This window comes from Corvus brachyrhynchos, unplaced genomic scaffold (assembly GCF_000691975.1).
Source record: "Corvus brachyrhynchos isolate BGI_N302 unplaced genomic scaffold, ASM69197v1 scaffold89, whole genome shotgun sequence".
In the NCBI taxonomy this organism is placed as follows: domain Eukaryota; kingdom Metazoa; phylum Chordata; class Aves; order Passeriformes; family Corvidae; genus Corvus; species Corvus brachyrhynchos.
In genome coordinates, this window is record NW_008246063.1 from 446,115 (window position 1) to 457,776 (window position 11,662).

Here is an 11,662-nt window from a genome sequence, read left to right on the forward strand (position 1 = left end):
CCAGACGTCCCCCCCCCCCCCCCCCCCCCGCCCCCAGCCACATCTGGGCAACTCAGCTGGTAACCAGGTGTTCTCCCTCACTCCCCTGGCCACATCTGGGCGGTCCCTCCCTCATTCTGCTCCTACAATCCCCGCACCCACCTTCCCCCGCCTTCCCCCCTCCTCTCTTCAACATCTGGGCTGCTGTTCCCTTGCCCTGTTGCAACCGCTGGATGCTGCTCCTGTAGAAACCATAATTTAATATCAAATATAATAAAAAAAATTAATGAAGAAATAAACTCGAATCCACTTTATTCCTTTTTCCGGGCAAATCCTGCCCCATATTCCTGCTCTGAACCTTTGTCACCGACCGCAAGAAGGTCCCTTAGTCTTTCCCTGGGCCACAGTGAAATTAAAGCATGATAAATCCCATTCCTATCGAAGGGACACAGGGAATTCTGTGCAGATCCAGCTGTTTATTGAGTGGAAACTGTTAGCCCAGGATACAGTAAATATTTTATAGGGTGTGGATTTATTTTATAACTGCATTTATTAAACCAGTTCCACCTTTCCCGGTCCTTTTTTCCCATCAGGGCTTCAAGGATTGTGTGATCCCAGGGAAGGGCTTCTCTCCCTCCTGGATTTTCCCATCCAAAAGGAGCTGCTATACTAGAAAAGTGGAATTACTGTGGAACTAAAAGTGGAATTAATCTGGAATATTGTCACTGATGCATCCCCACAACAGTGCAGGGATCCCATTCCAGCCTGGTTTTCCCGAAGGATGAGCCAAACCCCCTCTGTTCTCCACTTTTCCCAAGTGAAGCTCTGGATCGAGCCATCCCATTCCCCCATTGCAAAGAGCATCTGTGAAGGGAAAATCCATAAAAATACACAAAACTCCTCTTAATTTTTAAGGGATTTATCCCAGGTTGTGTTTGGGTGGGAGTGAGGAGCAAACTGGAGCTGCTCCAGGCTAGGACAGGTTTTTCCCAACTCACATCCCTGCAAAACCCATCTTTTCTAACCATGGACACACAAAACTTAGGAGAAACCTCCACCAAGCTGAATAAATCTTACGGAATCCAGGGAAAATGGGAGGAATTCAAACCCGGGCTGTCCTTGGAAGGAGCCAAGGGCAAACAAGCCCTGGCTTGAAGTTGTCCTTCCCTGCTCCCTTCCCTGGGGCTGGCTCCCATCCCTGGACAACTTCTACTCATCCAGCCAGAAAGGTGGCTTGGATGTGTTTTTCCTGGGATGGTGCAATTGGGATCAAAGAGGCTTTCCCAGAGCCAGCCCTTCCTCCAGGGGTTTCCGCTCCCGGCAGAGAACCAGGCGGGACCTTCCCAGGGGAGCACAGGGCCCCGCTACTCATCCCGGCTGAGGATTCCACATGGAGCAATGCCTGGTACTGACCCAAATCCCAGTGTTTTCCTGGAATTTCGGGGTGGTTTGGGTTGAAATGGGCTTGAAAGGTCATTCAGTAACGGAAGCAGGGAGACCTTCCACAGGACCAGGTCGATCCGGGGCGTTGGACATTTCCAGGGATGGGGCAGCCATGGATTCTCTGGGATTTCTATTCCAGCCCCTCACCACCCTCACAGGGAAGAATTTCTTCCCAATGTCCCATCTCATCTCACCCTATTCCAGTTTGAAGCCATGCCCTGTGTCCTGTCCCTCCATCCCTTATCCAAAGTCCTTCTCCAGATTTCCTGGAGCCCCTTTAGGCACTGGGAGGGGCTCTGAGGTCTCCCTGGATCCTTCTTTTCTCTCCCAGTTTGGGGAAAGCTTTTGCCCATTGTCCCTGTTCCCCATCCCCTTCCCAGGTGTGCTCCTTGCACCTGCTTTGGGATGGATGGGTCTCAGCTGGGATGAGGTCCCTGATGACTTCAGGGGCAGGTGGAAGCGATGGGCTCATCCCGTGAAAAAGGCTGGAGAGGAGTAGGATGGGTTTCACGATGAGGGGTATGGGCAGTAGGATCCAGTGGGATCTGGGCTTTGCTCCCAGACTCCTCCAAATCCAACTATGGAGCTCTGATGGATGAGAAGCAGCTGAGAAAAGATGGATTTGGGAATTAATTTAATGATGCAATTAAAGAGGAAGCATCTCCTGCGAAGCAGGTTCATCCAAGCGATTTTAAAATCCGTGGTTTTGACCCTGTTCTCCACCTGAGTGGTCCAAAGTATTTCCCTGCTTCCCAGGTCTCCTTGCTGAGGAGTTGCTGTTGAGGGGCATTCCCAAAATTCTGCTTTTGGGTTAAAACTTCATTTCCCAGGATGCATCTTGGGGTGGGAGCCTCCAATCAGGCTGAGGGAGACTTTAAAGGAGTTTCCCGGGACAGGGGGGATTTCCCTTAGGGAAGCAGCTGGGTGGGGAGTGAGGTCTTCTCCAGGCTGGCTGGGATTGGGAATGTTCTCCTGTGCCGACTGAGCTTCATCCCTGCTGCAGCTCCAAGTGCTCCTGGCACAGCAAAGCCTGGTGAAATATGGAATTTTTCCACGTGTTTTCTACTCCTAGAAAAGTTTTCAGGATGTTTCATACTGGTTTTCACTTCTCTCCTTGAGAAATCCTGGTTTATTTTCCTCAGTGTGGAGGGTTTTTTTATGGATAAGGACCAGGAATATGATCTGTATTTCTTGAATACTCTTGAATTTTTAGGGAAAACAGGGATTTGGGAGAGTCTGGCTGCTCCAGCCATGGGAATAGGAGAGGGGAGAGGTGGTGGTGGGGACTCAATATCTCAGTTTACCCCATTTCTCTGCTGTGCTTAATTATTACTAATTGTGGTGGTGGAAGCTGTAAACTCATGAATATTTTTTGGGAATTTCTTCTTCTTTCCTTTTATTTTCTTTTATTTTACCACCTCCAACAGCAGTTCAGGGACTGAGCTCAAGGATTTTCCTTTTTTTTTTTTTTTTTCCCCTCAACTTGGGTCCTCATTAAAGCTGAGCTTGACCCTGTGGAATCCAAACTTTGGGATTGGGATGTTTGGTTTCCTTGGAGAGCAAAACCAACCCTGTGTTGTTTCTGTTTTGTTCCAGTGACTACCCTTGGATTCTCTGCCTTAACGTTCCCAAGAAATTGTGGATGACGGAGCCATGGGGGCCTCAAAAGCCAGTGGGGTGAAGAGCAGCAGCAGGTGGGTACTGTGGAGCACGGCAGGAGATTTTGGGAGGCTCCAGCTTTATCCCACTGGTTTTCCTGGGAATTTTGGCGCTCAAGCAGAGAAATTCCTCCAAAGTTCCTTTTGGGAAGCCATTTTTGGTGCTGTTGGGCGTAAGGATTAGGAATTATGGCATCTTGCTGTGGTTCATTGTCACCACTGAGGGGTTGGTTTCAGTGGGATCAATTTTTCCCTGTCTCAGGAAGCGAAAGAATGAGTTGGAAAAGGGGCAGGATAAGCCAAAGACGCTCCCAGTGAGGAAGAAGAAAAAGAAGGAGCTGGAATGCACAGTGAAGGTACCACCCCCCCCCCCCCCTCCCATGCTTTGGGGTGATCCTTGTAATTACCCCCAAAATTTTGTGGGAATCAAACCCGTGGCATGAGCTTCCTTCTCCCTTATCCTGGTGCAAAGCCTTCCATGGGAAAAGGGAAGAAGAAACCATCAAAAGTCAAGGAAAAGCCACTGCAGGAGAACATCATCAGCAGGTAAATCCTTGGGTCGGGATGGAGATGGGATCTGTAGGGCTGGGCTCTTCCATCTGGGTTATCCCAGAACTGCGTGTGGGAATGGCACGTCCAGCTCTGCTTTCCTTGTGGTGCTTTGATTATCAAAAGGAGTTTTTAATAAGGAAAAATGAAGGGCTTGGAGTGATGGGGAAAGGGGGAAATCACCTTAAGCTGAAGGATGGAGGGTTTAGATTGGATTTTGGGAAGGAATTCTTCCCTGGGAGGGTGGTGAGGCACTGACAGAGGTTTTCCAGGCAAGTTGTGGCTGCCCTACCCCTGGAAGTGTCCAAGGCCGGGTTGGATGGAGCTTGGAAAACCCTGGGATGGTGGGAAGTGTCCCTGCCCATGGAAGCAGCTTGGAACAACAGGATCCCTTCCAACCCAAACCATTCCATGATCCTAAAAAATGTCTGTCTCTTCTCTGTTCCCTTTCTGGCCAAGAAGCTCCCTGAAGCAGGAGGCTGCAGGTGGGAAAGGCCTTGGCTCTGGCCTCTGGAATGGGATCCAAGCCAAGGAGGGAGCTGCATCCGGGTTGGTACGTGGTGATCACTGTGCTAAAGGATTTGGGAGAATTCCCATGGTTTGTTCCCAAGGAAGCTGGGAGGGTGGGCTCCTGGGGCTTGGTGCAAGGCCCTAAAAGGAGTTTTTGAGCATCTGTAATTAAATTAAGCAATAAATTTCCTGGTTTTTGGGTTGAATCCATGACATTTTGGGGTTGGCCCAAACTGGCACCAGTGGGGAGCACCGGGACATGGGTGACTCTCGCTTTCTAAGCAGGAAGTTGGGATTGGGAATCCCTTCCTCAGGAATTTGGTCTTCATTCCTTTCCTTGTTCATGCCTCATTTCCTGGAATTGTCCAAGGCCAGGTGAGATGGGGCTTGGAGCAACACGGCCTAGTGGAAAGTGGGGGTGGAACGGATCCTTAAGGTCCTTTTCAACCCAAATCATTCCATGGTTCTTGGCTGGTGCTGGAGAGCACAAATCCCAGAAAATTTCTGCTGCATTTTGCTTTTTTCACATTAATTTGTCCTCTTGGTGCGTAAATCCAGCAGAGATGCTTTTCCTTTTTCCGTTTTTCCATCCCTTTCCCAAACAGGATCCCAAATGTTGCCAGACTGTCCTGGATGGATCAAATTCAAGGAGCAGCCTTGAAACCCCTCAGGGGTGCCTGTGGTCCTGGTGCTCCCAGTATTCCCAGTACAACCATCAGGCCTTTGCAGGCAGGAATGACTTTGTGGAAGGTCATGGCTCTTCCTGAATTTCCCAACGGGGTTTCTGAAGGATTGTGAATCCAAGAGCAGGCGTATTCCCAGGGAATGAAAGTTTATATGGACATAACCAGCCTGTAATTAACTCGGGGTTTTATTTTCCCCTTAATGAGTTCACCCAGCAGCTTTCAGGAACAATCCCTGTGTGGTTTTGGCTTCCCTTGAAAGCCTTGGGAAGAGAAACTTGGGGAAGTTGGGATTTAGAGTGAGAACCTCGGTGCTTGGCAAGCCCTGGGTGAGGCTGGGATGGGTTTTGGGATGCCTTGTGTGGTCAGGAGCAGGAGAAGATGGTTCCAGCTTGGAAAACAAGTGTAAAAACAGTGGGATGGAATTTCTGGTGGCTTCCAAGGGACAGAATTTAGGGTTCTGTGTCCCGTCTGAGCTTGTTTTCTTCAGGGTCCCCATTTTCCCTATATTTTGATGGCTTTTCCTTTCTCCAGGATTTCTGGTGGCCTCCAGAGGTCCTGTTTTAGGGCTGTGTTTGTGTCCCCTCTGAGCTCATTTTCTTTGAGGTTCCATCCCCATTTTCCCTATGTTTTGATATTTTTTTTTCCTTTCTCAAGGATTTTTAGTGACTTCCACAGGTCAGATTTTAGGGCTCTGTGTCCCCTCTGAGCTCATTTTCTTCTAGGTCCCCGTTTTTCCAATATTTTGATTTTTCCTTTTCTTCAGGGTTTCTGGTGGCTTCCAAGAGTCAGATTTCAGGACTGTAATTGTGCCCTCTCTGAACTCAATTCCTTTTAGATCCTCTCCCCATTTTCCATACTTTTTCCTTTTCCTTGCTTTCTGCTCGTCCCCATTGTATTTCCCACCCCGTGGCTTTGCCCCTTTTGCCATCTGCTGCAAGGGTGATTTCATCTTCCAAGCACCTGGAATTTGATCCATCTTTGTTTTGGAGCCCTCCTATCCCTTCTGTTCCCTGGATTGCTCTCCCAGCACTGCTTCCAATGAGCAGGTGGTTGATGAGGGCTGGGAGTTTTCCTATATTTATCCATGAAATTCCTTTATTGTGCTGTTGGAAGGAAAATAGGGATTTCCTAACCCTGTAAAACCTCAAAACTTGGAAAAACCTGGGATTTTGGGCTCCTGGGTTCCAGCCAAGGTGTCTGAGGAAGGGAGAAGTGTGGGTTTGGGGTACCTGTGCCAGGGAATCTTTCCCAAATCCTTGATATTTTCCAGGAGGAAACCCAAGCAAACCTCCCCCAAGGGCCACCAGTGGGGCTGGAAGACTCTTCCAGGTGCGTTGGGTTTTTTGGATAATTTTTGGATAAATAATATTTTTTTTGGATAATTTTTATCCCAGGGAACTGGAATTTTGTCCTTTTTCTTCTCCTGTGGAGCTGCACAATCCTGGTTTTCCCTCCTGGAACGCTGGTGCCTTCACGGAGCAGCTTCTCCACATCCTGGTGTTTTCCATGACTTTAAAGCTTCCCAAAAACATCCCAAGTGGAATTTGAGGCTCAGTCCTGGGACTTGAGGGTGGAGAGGGAAGTTCCAGCCCCATCCACCCTCCCCAGCCAGCAGGGTGTGATCGCTCAGGTGCACATTCCTACATAAATTTGGGAAAGTCCTGGTGGGAACAACTGCCCTCCCAAATCCTGGGAAAAGGCCGTTCTTTCTCTTTAGATGCTGGCAGAGATAGGAAGCAGAATTCCTAAAGCTGCTTAAATTCTCTCTGCCTCTTAAAAATTCTAATAAAACCTGGGGAGGAAAGAGCCGATCCCAAAAGGTTGCCGGGATTTTGCTTTCTGAGTCATGGATCTGCTCCCTGCCAGTGGGATTGGAGGGGCTGAGCGTGTTTTGCTAGATGATTTTCCCTAAGGAGTTTAGTGGGAATTGTGTAACGTGTGTTCCAGTGTGGAAAAAGCATCCGGCTCCTGTTTTTTTTTTTTTTGGGGAGCTTGTTTCCATCCCAAGCCAGCTCAAAGGCTTTCCTCAGTTACTTTGATGTCCCACAGCCGGATAATTCATTATCAGCCTAAATTAATTTAAAGGGGCCAAAATTCCCACTTTCTGTTGCAAAAATTTTGGGATATTTTGGCTAAAACCAGGAATTGTGGCTCTTCTCTCTTTGGAAGTCCAGGAAGAGCCATCATTATCCTGCTTGGGAGGAGGAAACTGGATTTCCAACTCTTTTTTTGGGACAGCTCGCTGTGCTTCCAAAGAGTTCCAGCTGGGGGGATCCAGGAGCTGGGAAAAGCAGGGAATGGATCTGATCCATGGCTTGAGCTCAGCTCCAGGCTTACCTAGGATGGACCAGAGGATTTGGTTGGAAGGTGACAATGACCAGAGAAGGCAAAGCCCCAGGTTTCCCTACGGGAAAGGGACACCATCACCTCAACGTTGAACTCATGGAATCTTTAAGGTTGGAAAAAAACATCCCAGGTCACCACTAAACTGTGTCCCAAAGCATCACAGCTCCAAGGTTTTGGAACACTTCCAGGGATGGTGATTCCAGCCTCTTCCGGTGCTTGACCACCCTTTCAGTGGGGAATTTTTTCCTAATATCCCACCTAAATCCACCCTATGGAGTTGTAGGCTCAGTCTAAGAGGCATAAGCTTGGTTTAGGCTGTGTCGCTGTTCCCTCATTCTTATTTTCCTTGATTTTTCTGGAATATGAACAACTTGAAGACTCCCAACTCCCTGCGTGGCTTGGAGAAGCCTTGGGAGAAATGATAGGGGCAGGCTGGTGCTTTATAATGGTTGCAAAACCCACAGAATTCCCAAAAATCCACCTGAGCTCTCTGCTGAGCGGGGAAACATTCCTGGATTCCTCACCCATACAGATGGTGGAGATCATGGATCTGGACACTCCTTGTCCTGTTGTATTGATGAGGCTGCTTCCCTGTCCTTCCCATTCCCTGTTGGAATCATCCCCACAGTCCCAGGAGTTGTGTCCCATCTGTCTCCTTTTCCCGTGTGTCCATGATCGACCTGATCCCGTCCTTTGTGCTGTTGGTGCTGCCAAACTGTCCAAACTTTTCCCCTGAGGTTTTTCTGGGAATATTTCCTTGGGACCTCCCCCAGTGGGTCTGGAGACCTCGTGGTCCTGCTCCTTTGAGCTTCCTCATCCCATAAAATTCATCTTGGGGCCATTTCCTGCTGCCTTGGGATATCTCCATCTGTGGTGCTGCCGTGGTTGGAGGGAAATGAGCAATTTCCTAAATTGGGATGTAAGAAGGGAATGCTGGTGGTGAGAATTGGCTGTGATGTCGTTGTAGATCCCCGGATGAATCCCAGAGAACAGGACCTGCCGTGGGAGAGCAGCCCTTGGGGACCCAGAATGGAATTGGGGTAGGAAAACCGGGGGGGTTGTCACCCCCTGGACTTAATCCTGCATCTCCTCCGTTCATTTGGGATTTGGGATAACCTCTCTCCTTTCCCAACATCTCTTCCCTTGTTCCTGCTTCCCACAGGTTCCAAGTGAAGGTGTTGCTGGTGGGGTTGGGGTTGCATCCCCCTCTGGAGGTCCTTTGGAGATGGATTTGGGGCTTTCAGCCATGAGGGAAAGTGAAGAGAAGGAGCTGGATCCCCTTATCCCACAGCAGGAAGAGGATTCCCAAGCCCTGAAAAGAAAAAGAGGGAAGAAACAAGAGGAAAATAAGCAGGAAAGGGGATTGAAGAGAAAAAGAGGGAAGAAACAGGAGGAAAATAAGGAGGAAAAGGGATTGAAGAGGAGAAGAGGGGAGAAACAGGAGGAAAATAAGGAGGAAAAGGGATTGAAGAGAAGAAGAGGGAAGAAACAGGAGGAAAATAAGCGGGAGAAGGGATTGAAGGGAAAAAGAGGGAAGAAAGTGGAGGAAAATAAGCGGGAGAAGGGATTGAAGGGAAAAAGAGGGAAGAAGGAGAAATTCGAGGATTTGATGGATGGCATTGAGGAGGAGGAGGATGAGGGCAGGAACTGGGAAGGGGGACAGGGAAGAGCCAAAAGACGGAGGAGCAACAGCAGCCAGGGATGGGATGATGGGAATAACAAACGGGAGAAGGGGAAAGCAAGGAAGCACAAGAAGGGGAAAGTGAAGGGGGTGGAAAAGGTGGGGAAGAGGAAAACAAAGAAGGAAAAATTGCTGGAAGAGATGGAGAAGCATGAGGAGGGAGAGGAAGGAGTGGGAGGTGAACTGGAGGAGAGGGTGGGAAAGGGAAGTGGAGATGGAAAAGGAATAAAGGAGGAGAAAGTGGACGAGAAAGGGGAGGAAGGATTGGGATTGGGAGAGATTCTGAGTGCAGGGATAGGGCAGGAGGTGAAGGAGGAGGATGAAGGGAAGGGAGATTTTCCAGGGAAAGAAGAGAAAAAGAGGAAAAACAAGAAGAAAAAGCCAGAGGGGGAAACAAAGGAGGAGAAGAGTGCAGAGGAGGAAACCCCGGGGAAAACTGGGAAAAGGAAATCTAAGGAAGGAGGAGAAGAAAAGAAAGGGGAAGAAAAGAACAATAAAAAGACTAAAAAACAGAAGGAGGAAGAAAAAGAGGCAGAAACCAAATGGAAATGGTAAATTCCAGCGTGCCTTTGGCAGCTCTAACCCAGGGATTGGGATTTAAATTTTATTTTGTGGGACAAAACGGTGAAAATTCCTATTTTTTGGCTCTTTTCCTGTATTTCCTTCAGCCTTGAACTTGTCACTCTTGGAAATGGGTGACAGATAACGGAAGATCCTGAATGCACAGCAGGATTTGTATCATAATTATTTTAATTTTTGTAACTATTTATAATATTTATTTCTCCTCCAATGATTTTCCTGGTGCCCATCCCAGGAAGGGAGAAGCTCATAATTATTGGAAGGAGATAATTATTATGTTTTAATATTAATAATAAAACATCTGGCAAGACAGCAGCACCTCTATCGAGGGACTGAATTCCTTCCCCACTTCCTTCTCCAGCAGTTTTGGGATGATCCAGGCAGGTGTTTTATAGGAAAGGATGAGGAATGTGGCTGCCGGACGCTGGATTATTTTTGGAAGTGCGGCTTTAACCACTTGGTGTCACTCTCTCCAAGAGTTCCCCAAGATCTGGGTTAGAGCAGGAGGAATTTTGGGATGCTTTTTTGGGAGCCTGTGGCAAACCCTGATCTGGGAGGAGATGTTATCCCAGACAGGGATATCCATGGATACCTGGAGCTTTGAGGCGGCTCTTGGAGGATCCAGGCTGACGTGAAATGTGGGATTTTATATTTTTTTTCCTAACAATGCCTTGTTTGGAATGCCCGGATCCCGGCACAGAGGAGGGAGGCCGGTACGTAGGAATTTCATCCCAAAAATCCCATCCAGGACTGCATTTCCCATGAGGAAATTCCCATGGGTCCGCCCCCCCCCGGCCTCCGTGGGCTCGGGAGGCTGTGGAAGGTGAGTGTGGGGGATGCTCTGCCGGAATTTGGGATCCCAAAGTTTTGTGATCCTGACGCTGCCTTTCTCCGATGCTTTCAGCCCAAATTCCTGGAGCTTGTTGATTTTCCTTGAATATTTCATTTCCTCTGTTTTTACGGCAAAATGCACCTTTGGATGCCAGGGGTTTATTCCACTCCATTTCCCAAGGGGAGGGAAAAACAATCACACAAGAAATGGGAATTTTGCTTTCTCCGTGTGGAATCTTGCTGTGTTTTCCCAGAAATCCTTGGCTTTTTTTTTTTTTTCCCCCCCTGGTGGTGCTGGGTTTAAGAGTTTCTGTGTTTTTTCCCCTCTTTTGAAGTTCTGCTCCTGATTTTCCAGATGGATCTTTCAACAATTTTTTTTTTTTTTTAAAATTTAATTTTGTTGGAATTTTTGTTGCTGCTTCTTAAATCTTCCCAGTTAAAACTTGCAGTGACTTTAAAATCCCGTTTGCTCTGGCAGGAGGGAGATGCCTTAAGATCTTATTTGCATTGAAACCAAGTTATGAATATTCATGAGGCACAGATTTCCCGGAGAATCGTGGCTGCCCCATCCCTGGAAGTATTCCTTGCATTGGATGGGGTTTGGAGCAACCTGGATTAGTGGAAGGTGGCCCCGCCTGTGGAAAGGGGTTGAAATGAGGTGGCTTTTAGGTTCCCTTCGCTCTCCCCCTGAGTCCTTCCGTGTCACCACACCAAACATTCCCTTCCTCAATTCCCTGGATTCTATTCCAGTCTCTTTCAGAGAGCAGGGAAACTGAGGCAGCAGCGGAGAAAACGGGATTTCACCTGGAGTTTGTGCCAGCTGTCACTGCTCCAAGCATTTTCCCGGTGTGACCTTGGGAGGAGGCGCCGGATCCCAGATTTGGGATATTCTCATGGATTCCTGTGTGTCTGTTCCAGGTGGGAAGAGGAGAAGAAGGAAGATGGAGTCAAATGGATGCAGCTGGAGCACCGAGGGCCCTACTTTGTGCCCCCCTATGAGCCCTTGCCTGAGGATGTGCAGTTTTATTACGATGGTACATCCGTGGGGGGACCTGGCGCTTGGGGTGGTGCCCTCTCCTTAGGGAAGAGGAATATCCCATTGGAAAAGCCATGGGGTCGAGCTGGAGGATCTTACACATGGTTGGAGTTACGGGGTTTTTGGGGAGCTAATCCTAATGGCTGTTTTTTCTCATTAAGCTGCATTTTTGGGTTTGAGCTTTGTCAGCTCATCCGTGTTTTCCCATGAGCTGGAAAAAATGGGATTTTACTGATCCATGGCCTCAGTGACTGACACATCCAAGGATTTGGCTGGGCTGCTCCAAGCTCCTGATGTCCCTAGGCTCACTTCGCATCACCTTAGAGCAGCTCATGGTGTCACTGGCAGGACAGATCCAGGCCTT

General features: G+C 48.5%; 1 protein-coding gene across 1 annotated transcript in view; it reads left to right on the plus strand.

Annotated features, from left to right (window-relative positions):
- Positions 1 to 3,075: 3,075 nt before the first annotated feature.
- The window catches only part of TOP1MT (topoisomerase (DNA) I, mitochondrial), a 17,391-nt gene continuing 8,804 nt past the window's right edge, over positions 3,076 to 11,662 (plus strand). Inside the window, exons 1-5 of the mRNA XM_017746656.1 lie at positions 3,076 to 3,116; positions 3,343 to 3,436; positions 3,553 to 3,626; positions 9,062 to 9,403; positions 11,181 to 11,296. Coding sequence (XP_017602145.1) covers positions 3,076 to 3,116; positions 3,343 to 3,436; positions 3,553 to 3,626; positions 9,062 to 9,403; positions 11,181 to 11,296 — 667 coding nt within the window. The remainder of the gene's footprint in view (positions 3,117 to 3,342; positions 3,437 to 3,552; positions 3,627 to 9,061; positions 9,404 to 11,180; positions 11,297 to 11,662) is intronic.